The sequence below is a fragment of the Macaca thibetana genome, chromosome 16 (assembly GCF_024542745.1).
Source record: "Macaca thibetana thibetana isolate TM-01 chromosome 16, ASM2454274v1, whole genome shotgun sequence".
NCBI classification, from domain to species: Eukaryota; Metazoa; Chordata; class Mammalia; order Primates; family Cercopithecidae; genus Macaca; species Macaca thibetana.
Window position 1 is genome coordinate 18,642,902 of NC_065593.1, and position 21,746 is coordinate 18,664,647.

Sequence of the window (21,746 nt, forward strand, 5' to 3'; positions counted from 1 at the left end):
AGGTATTTATTAATAATCTTCATTTAATAAATCAAGAAAGCCACAAAAAGTTAACTTGCCCATAATCACATTAACTATTGAGTGGTAGAGCCAGGATTTGAACCCAGAGCCAGTGCCCCTGACCACTAACTATCCTACAAAGCCTCTCTATATAAATAAGATGATCAGCTTAAAGTTACTAAAATGATGATTCATTAGAAACAAAGAAAAGTATTTCTAAAATAAATCAGTCAAAAGTTAACAAAACCATATATAACTACTTCATTAATGAAACAACCACATGTGTGCACATTTAAAGACTAAATGGTATGAGGAGGTTTCCTGTGGCCAGAAAAAAATAAAAATAAAAAGACCAAGTTGAAGGGTGGACTCTAAGTAGTTGCTGTGATACGTGGTATGATTACAAATAAAAAGTTCTAAAACTTCCATTTGTAATAATTTTAAATCAGACTTAATAGATACATTTTAAGGGGGTACATTTACAGTTCTATTTATGCTTTTATAATACTGTTATAAAATCAACAGTTAAGCCTAGATTCTAGATTTTCCACCCTTTTTTTTTTTTTTCTTTTGAGAGAGTCTTGCTCTGTTGCCCAGGCTGGAGTGCAGTGGCGCAATCTCGGCTCACTGCAACCTCCACCTCCCGGACTTCAAGAAATTCTCCTGCCTCAGCCTCCCGAGTAGCTGAGAATACAGGTGCCCATCACCACACCCGACTAATTTTTGTATTTTTGGTAGAGACAGAGTTTCACCATTTGGCCAGGCTGGTCTTGAACTCCTGACCTCGTGATCCACCCGCCTCAGTCTCCCAAAGTGCTGGAATTACAGGCATGAGCCACCACGGCTGGCCAATTTTCCATCTATTAAAGAATGTCTACCTCTATCTCAAACCTCACAAGAGCAGTTGTAGTGTTTTAGTACATAACGATGAAAGACTATCATGAAAAAAATTTAAATGCATGTCTACCTATTTTTTAAAATGGAGTATATTAATGTATTAGGCATATAATTATTTTACCCTCTAGAAATCCATGATGCTTGTATGAATGTAAGACTCCCTTACAATGACTCCACAGCCACCCTCCTAAATCACAAGCCCACAGGGTGCAAGTCACTGATTTAGAAACTAAAGAAATCACATAAACACACTGTAAAACAATGTTTAATTTGAAGAACTAGTTAAGTACAGTCGCATTTAAATTATGCCTGTATTTATTTTTTCTTTTTTGAGATGGAGTCTTGCTCTGCCCTCCAGGCTGGAGTGCAGTGGCGCGAGCTCGGCTCACTGCAAGCTCCGCCTCCTGGGTTCTCGCCATTCTCCTGCCTCAGCCTCCTGAGTAGCTGGGACTACAGGAGCCCGCCACCATACCCAGCTAATTTTTTTGTATTTTTAGTAGAGACGGGGTTTCACTGTGTTTGCCAGGATGGTCTTGATCTCCTGACCTTGTGATCCACCCGCCTCGGCCTCCCAAAGTGCTGGGATTACAGGCTTGAGCCACCGCGCCCGGCCTATGCCTACATTTTATGCTGAACTGCTATATGACATATACAATCTACTCACATTTTCTTAGTTATACTTTTTTTTTTTTTTTTTTGGAGACAGAGTCTTGCTCTGTCACCCAGACTGGAGTGCAGTGGCGTGATCTCGGCTCACTGCAAGCTCTGCCTCCCGGGTTCACGCCATTCTCCTGCCTCAGCCTTCCGAGTAGGTGGGACTATAGGCGCCCACGACCACGCCCGGCTAATTTTTTTGTATTTTTAGTAGAGATGGGGTTTCATCATGTTAGCCAGGATGGTCTTGATCTCCTGACCTCATGATCCACCCGCCTTGGCCTCCCAAAGTGTTGGGATTACAGGCGTGAGCCACTGCGCCCAGCCGATTGGTTACACTTTTGTAAATGAAACTTAATATCTGTAACTAACTTACTTCGAAACAACCCTTAGTATAGAGAGACCTACCTAAATCTACCTATATTGCAACTATCTTATCTTCTGCAGGAGGTTTATACAACTGTCATTTTACTGTGTCTGGAACAAAGGCAACTTAAAAACAACTCTTTTCCTAATTAAAAAAGCACAACATTAAAAGGTATTATATGTTTACTGTGAAAAAAAATTTTTTAATGAAATATATAATTTATAAAATGAAAAGCTCTTATATTCCCCTACTCCTGGAAAGCCAATTTTAAATACATCAAGGAAAGTCCAATTTAAATGAATCCTCTACTGAATTCGTTTGCAGTATAGATTCACCCTATCAATTACTAGTTTTGTCAAATGGTATTTCACACACAACCTCTGTTTAAAGGTAAGGCACACACTTTTCATCCTCTAAGAACAAAAACTGTTCAAGCACAAGGTGATCTACTGACATCAACTCAGTTAGTGACACCCGACTTTCTCAAATTCACCATCGAACTTACCTGGCAGCATGCCTCTCAGGAGCCACAATGGTATTTTATTCCAATTCTGTCTTTAAGATTCAGAACCAAATCACTACATTTCAAAGAGTACCTCCTGTCCCTCTGCATAGGCCCTCATTTTCAGGATCTTTTTTTTTGAGACGGAGTCTCGCTCTGTCGCCCAGGCTGGAGTGCAGTGGCCGGATCTCAGCTCACTGCAAGCTCCGCCTCCCGGGTTCACGCCATTCTCCTGCCTCAGCCTCCTGAATAGCTGGGACTACAGGCGCCCGCCACCTTGCCCGGCTATTTTTTCGTATTTTTTTTTATTAGAGACGGGGTTTCACCGTGTTAGCCAGGATGGTCTCAATCTCCTGACCTCGTGATCCACCCGTCTCAGCCTCCCAAAGTGCTGGGATTACAGGCTTGAGCCACCGCGCCCGGCTTATTTTCAGGATCTTTTAATTTTCTTCACCCTATTAACTTTAAGTCTGCTTTTAGCAAAAAATTACCTTAATAGTAGCATCCTCTGAAGCAGAGACCATAACACTGAACACAGGATGGAAAATGACTCGAGTGACTGGACTCCTGTGACCACTCAATGCATATTTTTCTGGCGGACGGGGAATCCATTCTTTTGGGTCTCGTTTCTGACCAAGAGGTCCACCTGACGTAAATTCTTCTTTTGCTTCATTTAGCTTTGATTCTAATTCCATAACCTTGAAAAAGAGCATGTAGTTACGTACAGATAGATTTCAATAAAAATAGCATGTGACATTTTAAAAAACTGCATTTTGCAACTATATATGCAGGATACTTGAAAAATTTTCAGTAATCTCCAAGCATTTGTCAAATTTAAATGAAAATTATTTATTTTATACAGCATCAAAACCTAAGTCATGAGGAAACTAAAAACTGAGAAAAATTCAGTACAATTGCCTTAACTCTTTAACACAAAGAAAAACTTCAATTTATATCTGGTGACAGAGTCTTCTAATCAAAGAAGGGCAGTGAATTTGCCTTGGTCCCTCTAAGGCTGCTACTCTTAGTAAGTTCTTTCCAAACCACATTATATATTGTAATCATATTAATAATAAAAGCTAATATTTATTGAGCATCTACTATGTGCTAAGCACTTTTCTAAGAGCTTCGTAATAAATGATCAACTCATAACAATGTTATTTACTTATTCTAACTTTGCCTATGAAGTATACATTTTAGGACTGGAATATTATTTGTTGTATTTACAGATAAGAAGAAAAGCTCAGAGATAAAAATGACTTGTCTAAGAGCACACTGTAGTGCTCTTTTCCCAGCATCAATCACAATGGCTCCATGTGTTCTTTCCTTCTAAGTGCACAAATGAGTTCTTTCAGAATCAATTCCTCCAAGTCAGGACTATGCAGATTCCACCCAGTCAGCAACTCCGGATATGCGAGTTACCATGTATCTGCAATAATATGCCTAGGTCATACTTTTCATAAAGCACAGAAAATGTATTTTTATTTGCTTTTTAAAGATTAGATGCAATTATTAATTAATGCAGATGAATAGTTATTTTCAGAAAGTTTATATAACTGAATACAACTAATTTTAAAGAAACAAGACTTAGTTACCTTCTTCTGTAACCTAATAACAGATGTCCATTTTTTTTCCAAAAGACCAGCATACTTTTTATCTAATTCTTCATTCTAGAGAAAATAAAGTTAGAACCTTTTAAGAATGGCTTAACTATGATCCTCAAGCCAAAGATTACTCATCTTTAATCCCAAACATTACTAAAAATCTGATTATAAAAAAAGGGAGTGGCTGGACACGGTGGCTCACCTGTAATCCCAGCACTTTGGGAGGCTGAGAAGGGTGGATCACCTGAGGTCAGGAGTTCAAGACCAGCCTGGCCAACATGGCGAGACCCCATCTCTACTAAAAATACAAAAATTAGATGGGTGTGGTGGTGCGTGCCTGTAATCCCAGCTACTCGGAAGGCTGAGGTAGGAGAATCGCTTGAACCTGGGAGGCAGAGGTTGCAGTGAGCCGAGATCACGCCATTGCACGCCAGCCTGGGAGACAAAGCGAGACTCCATCTCAAAAATAAAAATAAAAAATAAAAAAAGGGAGTGAAAATCAAGTTCAGTACCAAGTAGACCACAGTAACAAATGACAAAATTGTGCATAACTGTTAACTACAGATACCTGAGTAAAAATCCACTCATTAACTCTACTTTGAAGAATTGTTAAAAAGTAAAACATACCATATCTAATTCAGCTTCCTTTTTAAAAACTGAATATGCCTCTTCATAGCCATTTGAACGAAGATAATCTGCTATAGCTCGATTTCTGAAAGAAAACAAATTCAAATGACTCCTAAAAAAAAGACCTCATTTCTATTTTGAAGAAATAGAATTTATTTAAAATCTCATTAAGCCAAGATACTCTTGAGAGTATTCCCTTTCAAATCATACAAGTATTTCATTAAAAAGGACACCCCCGCAAAGCCCTCAGAACTTTTAGCCTCTGTCATAGTACATCCATAATATTATATTCTTAGTTGTAAGTTTTTCTTTTTTTTTTTTTTAACATCAGAAGAGAAATTACATATTATAAGTTTCAAATGTGTTGCTTACCTCACAAGCTGTAGGCACTCTATAGATCAAGCTATGGCTCTGTGACAGCAATCATCAATTTTGCTAACATTTACATTTAGTCTTTCTTTACTACTTGTTATACACTCAAAGGCTGACAGCTGGAATTTAGTTTTGCAGAGAAAAGTTTTGAGAAAACTAAAGTATTTTCATATTAGAAATAACTTGGAACCATTGGAGTCGGTGAAAAAAAGAAATCATACACTATAAACTTAGTCTACTGTCGTAGAATGAGACATTCATTTAGAATTAGAACTTGAAGGTTAGAGAAGCTGAATTAGCCTTTTCATGTTTGCCTTATACAGTCTGAGTACCCTTTATACAAAATGCTTGGGACCAAAAATGTTTTGGGCCAGATAGATAGATAGATAGACAGCCAGCCAGCCAGACAGATAGACAGAGATATATAGATAGATATATAGATATAGATCACGAGGTTATGAGTTGGAGACCAGCCTGGCCAATATGGTGAAAAGCCCGTCTCTGCTAAAAATACAAAAATTAGCTGGTGTGGTGGCACATGCCTGTAATCCCAGCTACTTGGGAGGCCAAGGCAGAAGAATTGCTTGAACCTGGGAGGTGGAGATTGCAGTGAGCCGAGATCCTGTCACTGCACTCTAGCCTGGGCAACAGAGCAAGATTTCTTCTCAAAAAAAAAAAAAAAAAAGGCCAGGCGTGGTGGCACATGCCTATAATCCCACCTACTTGGGAGACTGAGGCAGGAAAATCACTTGAACCTGGGAGGCAGAGGTTGTGGTGAGCCCAGTTCGTGCCACTGCACTCTAGCCTGGGCAACAACAGCGAAAACTCCATCTCAAAAAACAATACGAAACACGTTCCAGTAGTATTGTAGAACTGGTGGGATTACTGACTTTAACTCAATGGTATGTTTAAAACAAATCCGCAAACAAAGATAACAGGGAATTACCAGCAAACACTTTATGTTCCAGGTAATTATCAGCATGCCAAAAATCAATGTATAATAATTACAGGGTTAGGCCGGGCGCAGTGGCTCATGCCTGTAATCTCAGTACTTTGGAAGGCCGAGGTGGGCAGATCACAAGGTCAGAAGTTCAAGACCAGAGGCTGGGAGCGGTGGCTCACGTGAGCCTATAATCCCAGCACTTTGGGAGGCCAAGGCAGGCAGATTACAAGGTCAGGAGATCCAGACCATCCTGGCTAACACAGTGAAACCCCATCTCTACTAAAAATAAAAAAAAATTAAGCTGCGCATGGCGGTGGGCGCCTATAGTCCTAGCTACTCGGGAGGCTGAGGCAGGAGAATGGTGTGAACCTGGGAGGCGGAGCTTGCAGTAAGCCAAGATTGTGCAACTGCACTCCCGCCTGGGTGACAGAGCAAGACTGTCTCAAAAAACAAACAAACAAACAAAAAAAGTAGTAGTAGTTCAAGACCAGCCTGGTCAACATGGTGAAAACCTGTCCCTACTACAAATACAAAAATTAGCCGAGCATGGTGGCAGGTGCCGGTAATTCCAGCTACTTGGGAGGCTGAGGCAGGAGAATTGCTTGAACCTGGGAGGCAGAGGTTGCAGTGAGCCGAGATTGCACCACTGCACTCCAGTCTCGGCAACACAGAAAGACACTGTCTCAAAAAATAATAACAGTAATTAAAAATAATTACAGTGTTAGACAATCACATCAAAGACATTGAGGAGAGGTAAATCTTAATGTTATTACAAGTCTGTGTCTGTGTCTGTGTGTTACTCATACTACAGCTTGTACCTTCCTTCTGGCCTGTTTCTACTAATGTTAAGCTAACTCCATTCATGCTGAAGTATCTTCTTTACACAGAGCTGACTCTACTTTTTGATTTCCACCAAGTAATTATACTTGGGCCTTCCAAATCAATATACATACATATTTTTTGGTGACAGGGGTTGCACTCTGTCACCCAGGCTGGAGTACAGTGGGTCGATCTCGACTCACTGCAACCTCCGCCTCCCGGGCTCAAACAATTCTCCTGCCTTAGCCTCCTGAGTAGGTGGGATTACAGGCACATACCACCATACCCAGCTAATTTCTGTATTTTTAGTAGAGACAGGGTTTCGCCACGTTGGTCAGGCTGGTGTCGAACTCTTGACCTCAAGTGATCTGCCCGCCTCGGCCTCCCAAAGTGCTAGGATTACAGATGTGAGCTACTGCGCCTGACCCCAAGTCAATGTTAAGAAGGCAATGGCTCTCTCACGAGGTGCGATCAAATATCTTCTTTTGTCAAAGCCTGTACTACAAAACTTCAACAAAAATAAATTTTCCTTTTGTTAGAGTGTTGCATCCTGGCTGGACATGGTGGTTCACACCTGTAATCCCAGCACTTCGGGAGGCCAAGTTGGGCGGATCGCTCAAGGCCAGGAGTTTGAGACTTGCCTGGGCAACATGGCCAAAACCCTTCTTTACAAAAAGTACAAAAAATTAGCTGGGTGTGGTGGCAGGATCACCTGAGCCTGGGAGGTCAAGTCTGCAGTGAACTGTCATTGCACCACCTGCACTCCAGCCTGGGTGACAAAGTGAGTCCCTGTCTCCAAAAAGTAAAAAAAAAAAAAAACCTGCATTCCAAAGTAGTAAGAGGAAAAAAAGGTTGCAACACATTTATTTCTTAGCTTCATTTTCTTTTAATATAAAAAACAAACTTCAAGCAAATAAAGAAGAATATGTCAAGAAATCATATATATTATTCTTAAATACTTAATGTTCCTACCAAACTCTATTAGCTCAATTGCTATTTTGGGGTCAAGTCCTAATGCCTGAAACTCTGCCTGAAAACACACTACACAGCTTCAAACAATAAAGCTCACATAACACATAATACATATGTGTAACATATATACAAATTACAACAACTATAATCTTTTTTTTTTTCTGAGAAATGGTCTCAAGCTCTGTCTCCCAGGCTGGAGTGCAATGGCACAATCATGGCTCACTGCAGCCTCAACCCCTCCGGGCTCAAGTGATCCTCCCACCTCAGCCTCCTGAGTAGCTGGGACCACAGGTGCATGCCACCATGTAGGGCATTTTTTTTGTTGTTGTTCTGTAGAGACAGGGTTTTGCCATGTTGCCCAGGCTTGTCTCAAACTCCTGGGCTCAAGAGATCCTCCCACCTTGGCCTCCCAGAGTGCTAGGATTATGGGCATGAGCTACCATGCCAGGCCAACAATTACGGTCTTAAGGAACATTTTTTTGTAAAGGAAAAGTTAAATGGTGACACTTTTCCAGGTAAAGGAAAGATAATATTAAAGGAAAAATAAGAAAAATGATTACTCCCTTTTCCTTCTTAAAATCAGTAGGACAGAATCTTCAGTACCACTTCTTCCGCCTCCACATCAGGCCCTACTGAAAGGTCTTCAAGTACAATAACATGCATGGAACTACCATTCTTAGGATAACAATGCCTTCTTCTGGAATACCTCCTGAAGACCTGAGGCTGTTTCACAGTTAATCTTTTTTTTTTTTAAAGAAGAAGGAGCACATTCTAAAACAACCATAAAAGTACAGCAGTACAGGTTTTTTGTTTTTGTTTTTTCATAGAAATAATAACACTGTTTTAGTTCTATTAAATTCTATTCTCGGCCGGGCGCGGTGGCTCACGCCTGCAATACCAGCACTTTGAGAGGCCAAGGTGGGTGGATCACGAGGTCAGGAGATCGAGACCATCCTGGCTAACAAGGTGAAACCCTGTCTCTACTAAAAATACAAAAAATTAGACAGGTGTAGTGGCAGGTGCCTGTAGTCCCAGCTACTCAGGAGTCGGAGGCATCCAAAGAATGGCATGAACCCGGGAGGTGGAGCTTGCAGTGAGTCAAGATTGCACCACTGCACTCCAGCCTGGGTGACAGAGTGAGACTCCGTCTCAAAAAAAAATAATAATAATAAAAAAAAAATAAAAAAATATATATATATTCTCCTACCAGCAATGTAGCCACAGCCACACTTCTAGCCACATATCAGGTAAGTAATATTGTCAGGGTTAGGGAAAGAATTCCAGCTGGGCGTGGTGGTTCACACCTGTAATTCCAGCAATTTGGGAGGCCGAGGTGGGCAAATCACCTGAGGTCAGGAGTTCGAGACCAGCCTGGCCAACATGGTGAAACTCCGTCTCTACTAAAAATACAAAAATTAGCCAGGTGTGGTGGCATGCGCCTATAGTCCCAGTACTTGGAAGACTGAGGCAGAATTGCTTGAACCTGGGAGGTGGAGGTTGCAGTGAGCTAAGACTGCGCCACTGCACTCCAGCCTGGGCAACAGAGCGAGACTGTCTCCAAAAAAAAACAAACCAACAACATAAAAAAACATCCAGAGAATTTTAGGACTACCACCTTTGATGCCCTGCCTCTCAAAATTTAAGCCAACAACTTGATCCAGTTAATGCAGAACCTTTAACTTCAGCAAGGTTTACCACTATTACTAAAAGTAAGAAATAAGTAAAGACTGAAGAACCTCAACAGGTGGCAGTGGCTCACGCCTGTAATCCCAGCAATTTGGTAGGCTGAGGCAGGAGAATGGCTTGAGCCTGGCAGGTTGAGGTTGCCGCAAGCTATGAGTAAGCCACTGCATTCTAGACTGTCTATCAGAGCAAGACCCTCTCTCAAAAAAACAACAAACAAAACAAAATAAAAACCCACAAAATTCTTGGTTCTAACAGCCTAAAGAATGCTTCTAGGGCTTGCTAGTAATTTCAGTTGACCTAGAGTAGATTTTCATCAGCTTGCTTTCTCTCTTTCTCTCTGTCTCTCTTTCTCTCTGTCTCTCTCTCTTTCTTTCTTTTTGAGACAGAGTCTCGCTCTGTTGCCCAGTCTGGAGTGCAGTGGCGCGATCTCAGCTCACTGCAAGCTCCGCCTCCCGGGTTCACGCCATTCTCCTGCCTCAGCCTCCCCAGTAGCTGGGATTACAGGCATGTGCCACCACGCCCAGCTAATTTTGTATTTTTAGTAGAGATGGGGTTTCTCCATGTTGGTCAGGCTGGTCTTCTCAAACTCCGGACCTCAAGTGATCCGCCCACCTTGGCCTCCCAAAGTGTTGGGATTACAGGCGTGAGTCACTGTACCTGGCCTCATCAGCTTTATTAAGGATGGAATCTTTGCCTCTTTAAAACCAGTCACTAGAATTAAACAGAAATTCACACAGAAGTAAAACAGAGTAGACCAAAACCAGTAATACTGTAAAGAATCAGAGAAGGCTGGGTGCGGTGGCCCATGCATATAATCCCAGCACTTTGGGAGGCCCAGGAGGGCGGATCACTTGAGGTCAGGAGTTCGAGACCAGCCTGGCCAACGTGGTGAAACCCCGTCTCTACTAAAAATACAAAAAATTAGCCAGGCATGGTGGTGGCCACCTGTAATCCCATCTACTTGGGAGGCTGAGGCAGGAGAATTGCTTGAATCTGGGAGGCAAAGGTTTCGGTGAGCTGAGATTGCGCCATTGCACTCCAGCCTGGGCGACAGAGCAAAAGTCTGTCTCTCACACACACACACACACACACACACACACACACACACACACACACACAGAGGTTAAAAAAAGAAAAATGGTTAAGCAAAATAAAAAAGAAAATGGTTAAAATCAAAACTGAGATGAAGGACTTTTATCCATGAGCAAACAGATCCTAGCTAGGCATAGCCTAGACTTAAATATCAAACTATTACAAACATAACGAATGAAATTATTTTCTAAACTATCCGAAGTTTATGAAAATGCCAGGATTTGATTTTATCTGACTTCCTACACTCTTTTCATTGTTGTTTTTATCCCCTAGGGTAATTTCTGCAGCTGTAATACTAGTCTTAACACCTCATCAATACCACCCATAAGAATTTTTTTTTTTTTTGAGATGGAGTCTTGCTCTGTCGCCCAGGTTGGAGTGCCGTGGCGTGACCTTGGCTCACCACAACCTCTGCCTCCTGGGTTCAAGCAATGCTCCTGCCTCAGCCTCCTGAGTAGCTAGGATTATACACACCCACCACCACATCCTGATGATTTTGCGTATTTTTTGCAGAGATTGGGTTTCATCACGTCAGACTCCCAGAGTGCTGGGATTACAGACATGAGCCACCATGCCTTGCCAATAATAGTGTTTTACAAACTGTATACTCTAGCATTCTAAAAATGAAAAAAGTTCTAAGAGTTCTGTAACCATTTTACTTTCACTGCTCATATGAAGAAAAAACAAGGTTAAGTCAAAGGCTGATGAACTGAGATGTTTTCTTACTAGACCCATTTAAACAGATACACTAATAGCCAGGACAATCCTAGCAAAAAGCACGAAGCTGGAGGCATCGCATTACCTGACTTCAAACTATACTACAAGGCTACAGTAACCAAAACAGCATGCTACTGGTACCAAAACCAACAAACAGACCAAGGGAACAGAACACAGACCTCAGAAATAACACCAAATATCTACAACCATCTGATCTTCAACAAACCTGACAAAAACAAGCAACGGAGAAAGGATTCCTTATTTAATACATGGTGCTCAAAAAACTGGTTAGCCATAAGCAGAAAACCGAAACTGGACCCCTTCCTTACACCTTATACAGAAATTAACTCAAGATGAATTAAAGACTTACATGCAAAACCCAAAACCATAAAAATCCTAAAAGAAAACTTAGGCAATACCATTCAGGACATAGGCATGGACAAAGATTTCTTGATGAAAATGCCAAAAGCAACTGCAACAAAAGCTAAAATTGACAAATGGAATCTAATTAAACTCAAGAGTTTCTGCACAGCAAAATAAACTATCATCAGAGTGAATGTGCAACCTACAGAATGGGGGGAAAAAAGCCCATCAAAAAGTGGGCAAAGGATATGGACAGACACTTCTCAAAAGAAGACATTTATGTGGCCAACAAACATATGGAAAAAAGCTCAACATCACTGATCATTAGAGAAATGCAAACCAAAACCACAATGAGATACCATCTCATACCAGTCAGAATGGTGACTATTAAAAAGTCAAGAAACAACAGATGCTGGCAAGGCTGTGGAGAAACAGGAATGCTTTTACACTGTTGGTGAGAATATAAATTAGTACAACCATCATAGAAGACAGGGTGGTGATTCCTCAACGATCTAGAAGCAGAAAAACCATTTGATTCAGCAATCCCATTACTGGGTATATACCCAAAGGAATATAAATCATTCTACTATAAAGACACATGCACACTTATGTTTACTGCAGCACTATTTACAATAGCGAAGACATGGAACCAACCCAAATGCCCATCAATGACAGACTGGATAAAGAAAATGTGGTACATGTACACCATGGAATACTATGCAGCCATAAAAAGGAACGAGATCATGTCCTTTGCGGCAACATGGATGAAGCTAGAAGCCATCATCCTCAGCAAACTAACACAGGAACAGAAAACCAAGCAGCGCATGCTCTCACGCCTAACTGGGAGTTGAACAATGAGAACACATGGACCGCAGGGAGGGGAACAACACATACCCGGGTCTGTTGGTGGGGGCGGGGGCCAAAGGGAGGGAGAGCACCAGGACAAACAGCTAATGCATGTGGGGCTTAACACCTAGGTGATGGCTTGATAGGTGCAGCAAACCACCATGGCACACATTTACCTGTGTAACAAACCTGCACATTCTGCACATGTATCCCGGAACTTAAAGTAAAATAAAAACTAAAAAAAAAAAGGGCCGGGCACGGTGGCTCAAGCCTGTAATCCCAGCACTTTGGGAGGCCGAGACGGGTGGATCATGAGGTCAGGAGATCGAGACCATCCTGGCTAACACGGTGAAACGCCGTCTCTACTAAAAATACAAAAAAAAAAAAAAAAAAAAAAAAAAAAACAAGCCGGGCGAGGTGGCGGTGCCTGTAGTCCCAGTTACTCGGGAGGCTGAGGCAGGGGAATGGCATGAACCCGGGAGGCGGAGCTTGCAGTGAGCTGAGATTCGGCCACTACACTCCAGCCTGGGCGACAGAGCGAGACTCCATCTCAAAAAAAAAAACAACAAAAAAAAGATACACTGAAAAGGCTAAGCTTGCATATTCAGGGCAACAATGGAGACAACATGCATTACTCTAAAAGGTCCAGAGGCCCAACAAATCTGAGATGTCTGCAGGGCTGTTGAAGGCTCTGTGAAGGTAACACAGAAGACCAGGCAGTATCAAGCATGACACCACCAGGAGCACACCTGGAGTCATCTTTAGTACTCTCCTCCAAAAGCCATCTCTCACACCACCCCATGCTATACCATTTTAGATAACAAGATGAAACTTGTTATAGTCTTGGGAGAGTATGTGAATAAAATTTATTTCCAGGGCAGAAATATACAGGGGATCATTCCCTAAGCTGCGGCCATAGGATATCAACCAAGTCTCAAACAGGTATCAAGCCTTCCTAATTTTTTTTTTTTTTAATGGAGTCTCACTCTGTCACCCAGGCTGGAGTACAGTAGCATGGTCTCGGCTTGCTGCAACCTCTATCTCCCGAGTTCAAGTATTCTCATGCCTCAGCCTCCTGAGAGTTGGGATTACAGGCGAGCACCACCATGCCCAGCTACTTTTTTTTGTATTTTTAGTGGAGACAGGGTTTCACCGTGTTGGCTGGGCTGGTCTCGAACTCCTGGCCTCAAGTGATTTGACTGCCTTGGCCTCCCAAAGTGCTGGAATTACAGTCATGAGCCCCTATGCCCGGCCAAGGCTTGCCAATATTTTCTTTTTTTTTTTGTCTGCGACGGAGTCTCACTCTGTCGCCAGGCTGGAATGCAGTGGTGCAATCTCAGCTCACCACAACCTCACGATTCTCCTGGCTCAGCCTCCCAAGTAGGTGGAACTACAGGTGTGTGCCACCACACCCTGCTAATTTTTGTATTTTTAGTAGAAATGGGGTTTTGCCATGTTGGCCAGGCTGGTCTCGAATTCATCATCTCAGGTGATTCGCCCACCTTGGCCCAAAGTGCTGGGATTACAGGTGTGAGCCACTGTGCCCAGCCAAGACTTCCTAAATTCTTATGCTAAAATACCCTACCGCGTCTTCAGGGAAAGGGCAGCACAGATGTGATGAGTTCCTGGCCATAGGTCTTATACCTCTCCAACCTCACGTACCCTAAGAAATCTGTCTGACAAACTGATTGCCATTACCATCCTTCACCATCACATTTTAAGATAACTACTTCCAAAAGGCAGTTCAGGATTCAACTACTACCAATCTTGGGACAAGTACAAGTTCAGCAAGAGGCTATAATGAGACCTTATCCATGGCAGAGACAAAATGAAGAAGAACGAAATTCAGGCAACTCCGGGTGAGTGGAACTTTATCTTCCCCATCAAGCAAAAAGAACCCTGTACCTGGTAACCAGCCTGCTGGCTCCCATTTCTTTTCATCAGACAGCTGGGTCTGAGGTAACATCCTGATATACCCTCCAGACCACAGCAGCAACAAAAGCCAAAAATGATCTACCAAATAAGTATATCACATTGCATTTTCAAAAAAGCAAAACCAAATAAATAAAAAATATGCATTACTGTTCATTCTCATATTTGGATTAAATTTCTTGAGTTACAGAAACACAAAACAGAGGGGCAGTCACTGAACAGTTGTTTTCAGCCTCCACCCTTTTTTATTGTGTTTCCCTCTTAACCCTTTAACCTGTTAACAAAAATAACTTTACTGAAAACTAAAATACTTAAAGGTATGAGAGAGAGAAAGGGGGTTGGGGGAGTGGGAGAGAGAATGTCACACTAACCGGGCTGAACTCCTAATTATGTTGTTTTAAAGTTACTATATTATTGACTGACACTTAGAAAAAAACTGCATGGCCTGCTACAGGCCAGAAGTCAGCTACGTTTCCAGAGACAGGGAGATTTTGCCTTAGTTGTTCAGCATAATTTACAACTGTGAGATCCTCTCAGGATATATTCCTGTAAAAATATTTTGCGTTATTTCAAAAGCTCATAAGGAAAAGTCAGGTTGTACAATAAGATAGCCAGTACAACTGTCATGTATTGAATAGTTTGAAACATTTGTATTTTTAAAATGTAAACCAAAATTTCACTATAAAACATGTAAAGAAAAAAGGAGAGAGGAAGAAGGGATGAGTGTCTGTTATTCCCAGTTTTATACAAGGGAATATAAAAGAAGGTTAAGTTATATATGGTCCCTTGCCTCCTAGGGATCTTGTAAACCTATCGGAGGAGCAAAATAAAAGTTACTGAAGTCTATGAAATTTAATTCAAAACCAAGAGAAGAGAGACTGAATGGAAGAATCTTTTTATAAAGGCAAGATGCGAGGCCTTAAAGGAAGTAGTAGGTATTACCTAGGCAGGGAGCTGATGTGGACCAAGTGAATCAGAATGGTACATTATGGAGATCTCAATGTTTATCTAAAAACATCTGATCAAATTCAACATTCTCGGCCAGGTGCAGTAGCTTACGTCTGTAATCCCACCACTTTGGGAGACTGAGGTGGGTGGATAACTTGAGGTTAGGAGTTTGAGACCAGCCTGGTCAACATGGCGAAACCTCAGCTCTACTAAAAATATAAAATTAGCCCGGCGCGGCAGCGCACGGCTGTAATCCCAGCTACTTGGGAGGCTGAGTGAGGCAGGAGAATCACTTGAACCTGGAAGGTGGAGTATTGCAGTTAGCCAAGATGGCGCCACTGCATTACAGGCTGGGTGACACAGTGAGACTCTGTCTCAAAAAACAGAAACAAATTCAACATTCTTGATTTTAAAACATTCTTTATTAACGGAAAGGTCTTCATTAAGAATGTTCACTAACATCAGGAAAAAGAAATCTCTCAAACCTTCAACCAATAAATCTAATAGTTAGTGGCAGAACACTAGAAACACTTGTGTTAAAGAACAAGGTAGGGCCGGGTGCGGTGGCTCAAGCCTGTAATCCCAGCACTTTGGGAGGCCGAGACGGGCGGATCACGAGGTCAGGAGATCAAGACCATCCTGGTTAACACGGTGAAACCCCGTCTCTAAAAAATACAAAAAACTAGCCGGCCGAGATGGCGGACGCCTGTAGTCCCAGCTACTCGGGAGGCGGAGGCAGGAGAATGGCGTGAACCCGGGAGGCGGAGCTTGCAGTGAGCTGAGATCCGGCCACTGCACTCCAGCCTGGGTGACAGCGCGAGACTCCGTCTCAAAAAAAAAAAAAAAAAGAACAAGGCAAAGATGCTATAATCATTACCATGACTTAAAACTGCTCTAAAAGCAAATTATCTAAAAAATAGATAAAAACATTAGAAAGGTGGCATTAAAATAATGAGAGAAATGGCTAGAAAGAGAAACAGACTATGTAGGACATTCAAGGCAAGAAAATGCAATTTAATGAAAGCAGTAATTTTAAAAGACCTATTTATCAGAAGTATCAGAAGTATACAGGCAGATTACATGAAATAGCAAACTAAACAAAGGAAGACCACTGTATAGTAAGTCAAACCCTAAAAAACAATGAAGATCCCTTAAAATCAGGTCATATTCATAATAGGCATCCCCTGAATTATCTGATTAAATGTAGCTTCCAATTGTTGATGGAGCAGTTTTTACTCTGCACTGAGCAGCAGGATATTCAATTATCTACAATACTGCTAATAACCGATTTATATTTTTAGAATTAGGATAGGTCAAGTCATAGTATATGGTTGTCATTCCATTGCCACCTGATGAATCATTTACTTGTCCCAGGCCCCTTTCCTCACTCTTCGAAAAAAAAAGAGATGAGGTCTTGTTCTGTTGCCTAAGCTGGAGTGCTGTGGCACAATCATGGCTCACTGCATCCTCAAGCTCCTGGGCTCAATGGATCCTCCTGCTCCAGCCTCCTGAGTAGCTGCAACTACAGGCATATGCCACCATGATCAGTCATTCTTTTTTCTTCTTTAAGTAGAGATACGGTCTCAATATGTTGCCTAGACTGGTCCTTTTTTTCCCTTTTAAATACCTAATTTTGGCCGGGCGCAGCAGCTCACACCTGTAATCCCAGCACTTTGGGAGGTGAGGCGGGCGGATCACAAGGTTAGGAGTTCAACACCAGCCTGGCCAACATGGTGAAACCCCGTCTCTACTAAAAATACAAAAAAATTAGCCAGGCATGGTGGCAGACGCCTGTAGTCCCAGCTACTTGTGAGGCTGAAGCAGGAGAACGGCTTGATCTCAGGGTCGGAGGTTGCAGTTGAGCCGAGATCACACCACTGCACTCCAGCCTAGGTGACAGAGAGAGACTCAATCTCAAAACAAACAAACAAAAACCAAACGAAAAAACCCACCTAACTGCATCCCACCCTTCAGCTGACCTCCAACTCCACACAGAAAATAGAAGCTACTCAGCATATAACTTTCTCAATGTAGTTACTTGTGTTTCTGGCACTGCTTTCCTCTTGTATTTTTTTTTTTCCACATCAGTCGGGTAATGTGACATTATAACAAGGTTGGAGGATGGCACATCTTATACATGTGTGTGAACACATAACCATCACACTTAGCAACTACAAAAGAATCTGCCTTCCTCTTCTATGATGTGTTTTATTTTTTATTGAGACACGGTCTCACTGTCACTCAGGCTGGAGGGCTGTGGTGCAATCTCAGCTTACTGTAACCTCTGCCTCCAGAGTAGCTGGGATTACCAGGCATGTGCCACCACACCCAGCTAATTTTTATATTTTTAGTGGAGACGGGTTTTCGTCATGTTGGTCAGGCTGATCTTGAACTCCTGACTTCAGGTGATCCACCTGCTTCGGCCTCCCAAGGTGCTGGGATTACAGAAGTGAGCCACTGTGCCTGGCCTACCATGTGTCTTCTCTTTCTAATACAATTCTCTAGAATACCCTCCATCTTTCAATGAAATGCAATGTGATGTGGTATGTAAAAGGGCTTTGTATGAATTTTCCAGAAAGTCAACAATTTTGACCTTGATCATATCTTGATCATCTTTATAGATGCCTACATTTCACTCTTATAAAAAAGTTAACATATATATGTATTTTAAATGATGAGCAATTTCATTCTGGAAATCAAAAATTTCCAAAGAATAGAAAGATCTAACACAGGCTATGCGTGGTGGCTCACACTTGTCATCCCAGCACTTTGAAAGGCTAAGGTGGGAGGATTGTTTGAATCCCAGAGTTATGAGCTATGATCATGCCACTGCACCACTCCAGCCTGAACCCTGTCTCTTTAAAAAAAAAAAAAAAGAAAAAAGAAAAAGAAGAAAAAAAAAAGCCGGGCAGGGTGGCTCACACCTGTAATTCCAGCACTGCGAGACGCTGAGGCAGGCAGATTGCTTGAGCCCAGGAGTTCAAGACCAGCCTGGGCAACATGGCAAAACTCTGTCTCTATAAAAAACAGAAAAATTAGCAAGGCATGGTGGCACACACCTGTAGTCCCAACAACTTGGGAGGCTGAGGTGGGAGGATGGTTTGAGCTCGGAAGGCGGAGGCTGCAGTGAACTAAGATCGAGCCACTGCACTCCAGCCCAGGTAACAGAGCCAGACACTATCTCAAAAAACAAACAAAAACACACACTGAGAATATTTTAATCCTCCTCTGAAGACCGAAAGGGCCTTTTAAATTTTTTACCTTAACGTAATAATCAGAAACAATAGTCACTGCATAGAAAGTGAAAATATAGGCAATATGATTAAAGATTCCATCATTATCAAACTTTTAAAGTTGAAAAGACAGGCCAGGTGGAGTGGCTCACACCTGTAATCCCAACATTTTGAGAGGCTGAGGCGGGTGGATCACCTGAGGTCAGGAGTTTGAGACCAGCCTAGCCAACATGGTGTAACTAAAAATACAATGAGCCGGGTGTGATGGTGTGTGCCTGTAATCCCACCTATTCAGGAGGTTGAGGCAGGAGAATCGCTTGAACCTGAGAGGCAGGGGTTGCAGTGAGCCAAGATAGCGCCATTGCACTTCAGCCTAAGCGATAAGGGCAAAACTGTCTTTAAAAAAAAAAAAAAAAGTTTAAAGACAACAGGGACCTCAACATGTAAGCTGGAGATAAGCAGCATATTAAATAGTTTATGTTTAAATGTATAGTTACTGGCCGGGCACAGTGGCTCATGCCTGTAATCCCAGCACTTTTGGAGGCCGAGGTGGGTGGACCACAAGGTCAGGAGATTGAGACCATCCTGGCTAACATGGTGAAACCTGTTTCTACTAAAATTATAAAAAATTAGCCAGGCATGGTGGCACCCGTCTGTAATCCCAGCTACTTAGGAGGCTGAGGCAGAAGAATCGCGTGAACCCGGGAGGCAGAGGTTGCAGTGAGCCGAGATTGCACTATACTCCAGCCTGGGCAACAGAGTGAGATTCAGTTTCAAAAAATAATAATAATAAATTTTTTTTAAAAAATAAAAAATGTATACTTACTTTGACAGTAAATGAAAATACATACGTGTTTTTATAAATATAAACATAAACATCTGAAATTTAGATTACAGTTATAGTCTTATTTCAACCTTACTATCCAATTCATTCATGTACTTTGCTTCTGTGGCCCCATGTTAATAAAATTCAAATTCACACAGGTAAACAGTGCAAACAGTACCTGGATTTAAACAGCTCAACTTGCAGTCTCAGAGTATTCTGCAATTAAACTGAGCCAGAAGATTTAAAAAGGAGTGGGAAATACCTGTTAGAAAGCTGAGTCACTAACAAGATCTAAAAATTCCTTTCATGCCTTTCTATAGATCACAAAGTCAGGCAAAGACTACCCAAATCTTAAACTAAGCCCTAGAACTATCTGGCATCTGACACCACTGCATGAACATGTGCAGCTATAGTATATTCCCATGTACAATGCGAAGTGCGCGGGCAGGTGCAGACCTTCAGTGTATTTCACACAGGCCAGGGAAAAACCACTCTCCAATCACTGCCAAGTATGTATGATGTTCAAACATTCACAGGAGAAACCCTGAATACCTCAACTAACTGCAGAGGTCAGTTTTTTAAAGCAAGAAAGCAAACAACAACAACAAAAAAACAAGCTTAAAAATATATTACAGTCATGAAAAGACATGGAGAAATGTTTTTGGTTTTTTGTTTTGTTTTTTTGAGACGGAGTCTCGCTCTGTTGCCCAGGCTGGAGTGAGTGGCGCAATCTTGGCTCACTGCAAGCTCTGCCTCCTGGGTTCATGCCATTCTCCTGCCTTGGCCTCCCGAGTAGCTGGGACTACACACGCCCGCCACCACACCCGGCTAATTTTTTGTATTTTTTTAGTAGAGATGGGATTTCAGCGTGTTAGCCAGGATGGTCTCGATCTCCTGACCTCGTGATCCACCCGCCTCGGTCTCCCAAAGTGCTAGGATTACAGGTGTGAGCCACTGAGCCCGGCTGAGAAATGTTAAGTACAGATTGCTATGTTAAGCAATCATGTTAAGTCAACACAGCCAATCTGAACAGGATACATGCTATATAACTGTAATTTTCTGGAAAAGACAAAATTATGGAAACAGTAAAAATATGAGGGTTTTAGGGAGGCGGGGAGGGATGAATAGGTGGAGGCTGAGATTTTTAGGGCAGTGAATTTATTCTGTATGATTGATGGATATTTAATATTAGGCATTTGTCAAAACCAACAAAATATACAACAAAAAGAGTAAACTCTAATGTCAACTGTAGATTTAGTAATAATGTGTCAATGTTGGCTCATCAATTATAATAAATATACCACATAAATGTGAGATGGTAACAGTAGGGAAAACTGGGGAAAGGCAAAATTAAGAGGTGGGGCATGAGAAAAGGCATATTGGCACCCTCTACCAACTCACTCACTCTATTCCCAAATCAGAATTCCTATGGAAAACATTTAAGGCTTTTTGGGAAAATAATTTGAGAGAAGCAAGGTGGTTTACAAAACAAAAAATTTCGGAGAATTTATCACCTCATATTGAAATGTATTTTTCTTTTGTTTTGCGATGGAGTCTCACTCTGTCACCCAGGTTGGAGTGCAGTGGTGCGAGCTCAGCTCACTGCAGCCTCTACCTCCCTGTCTCAGCCTCCTAAAGTAACTGGGATTACAGGCAGGCGCCACCATGCTCAGCTAATGTTTTTTTTTTTTTAGGTAGAGATGGGGTTTCGCCATGTTGGCCAGGCTGGTCTTGAAACCCTGATCTCAGGTGTTCCACCTACCTCAGCCTCCCAAAGTGCTAGGATTACATGCGTGAGCCACCGCACCCGGCCAAAATATATTATTAATATAAAGCTACAATAATCAAGAGTGTTCTTCTGGCTCCTGAAAGCACAGCAAGTCCAAAAACCAATGCAAGGTTTTATAAGAAGGTGTTTTCAGATCAATAAGGAAAGGACTATTCAATAAATGTTTGGACATGTGGATAATGACTCAGAGAAAAAGCACTTGAATCCCTTCCTTGTATAATCCACAAACATAAATTCCAGATGGCTTAGACATTACTATAAAAAGAAACAAAAACAAAAATGCCTTAAGAAAGTAAAAGTGAATACTTATGTAGTCATGAATTGCGAAGGTCTTCCCAAACATGAATCTAAAGGTAGTATCAAGGAAAACAGTTTTACTCTGTAACACTTCTTTGCAACATATGAACATGAGTGACTTAGTACACTAGTCCTCTTATGAATTGACAAGAAAAATGTAAACACTACAACAGAAAACAAAACAAAACAAAAATGTAGCAACACCCCAAACAGGCAATTCACAGAGTAAGAGAATGGCATTATACACACAGAAAAAGTTT

At 41.8% G+C, this 21,746-nt stretch overlaps 1 protein-coding gene and 1 non-coding gene across 2 annotated transcripts in view; both read right to left on the reverse strand.

Annotated features, from left to right (window-relative positions):
* PAFAH1B1 (platelet activating factor acetylhydrolase 1b regulatory subunit 1) overlaps positions 1-21,746 on the reverse strand; it is a 108,145-nt gene that overhangs the window by 20,880 nt on the left and 65,519 nt on the right. Inside the window, exons 3-5 of the mRNA XM_050765825.1 lie at positions 4,652-4,736; positions 4,016-4,090; positions 2,912-3,118 (exon numbers count right to left, since the gene is read on the reverse strand). Of these exons, the coding sequence (XP_050621782.1) occupies positions 2,912-3,118; positions 4,016-4,090; positions 4,652-4,736 (367 nt within the window). The remainder of the gene's footprint in view (positions 1-2,911; positions 3,119-4,015; positions 4,091-4,651; positions 4,737-21,746) is intronic.
* Positions 17,424-17,524, reverse strand: LOC126940072 (small nucleolar RNA U13). The gene has a single exon (XR_007720594.1). It is a non-coding gene; the product is annotated as a small nucleolar RNA U13 (small nucleolar RNA).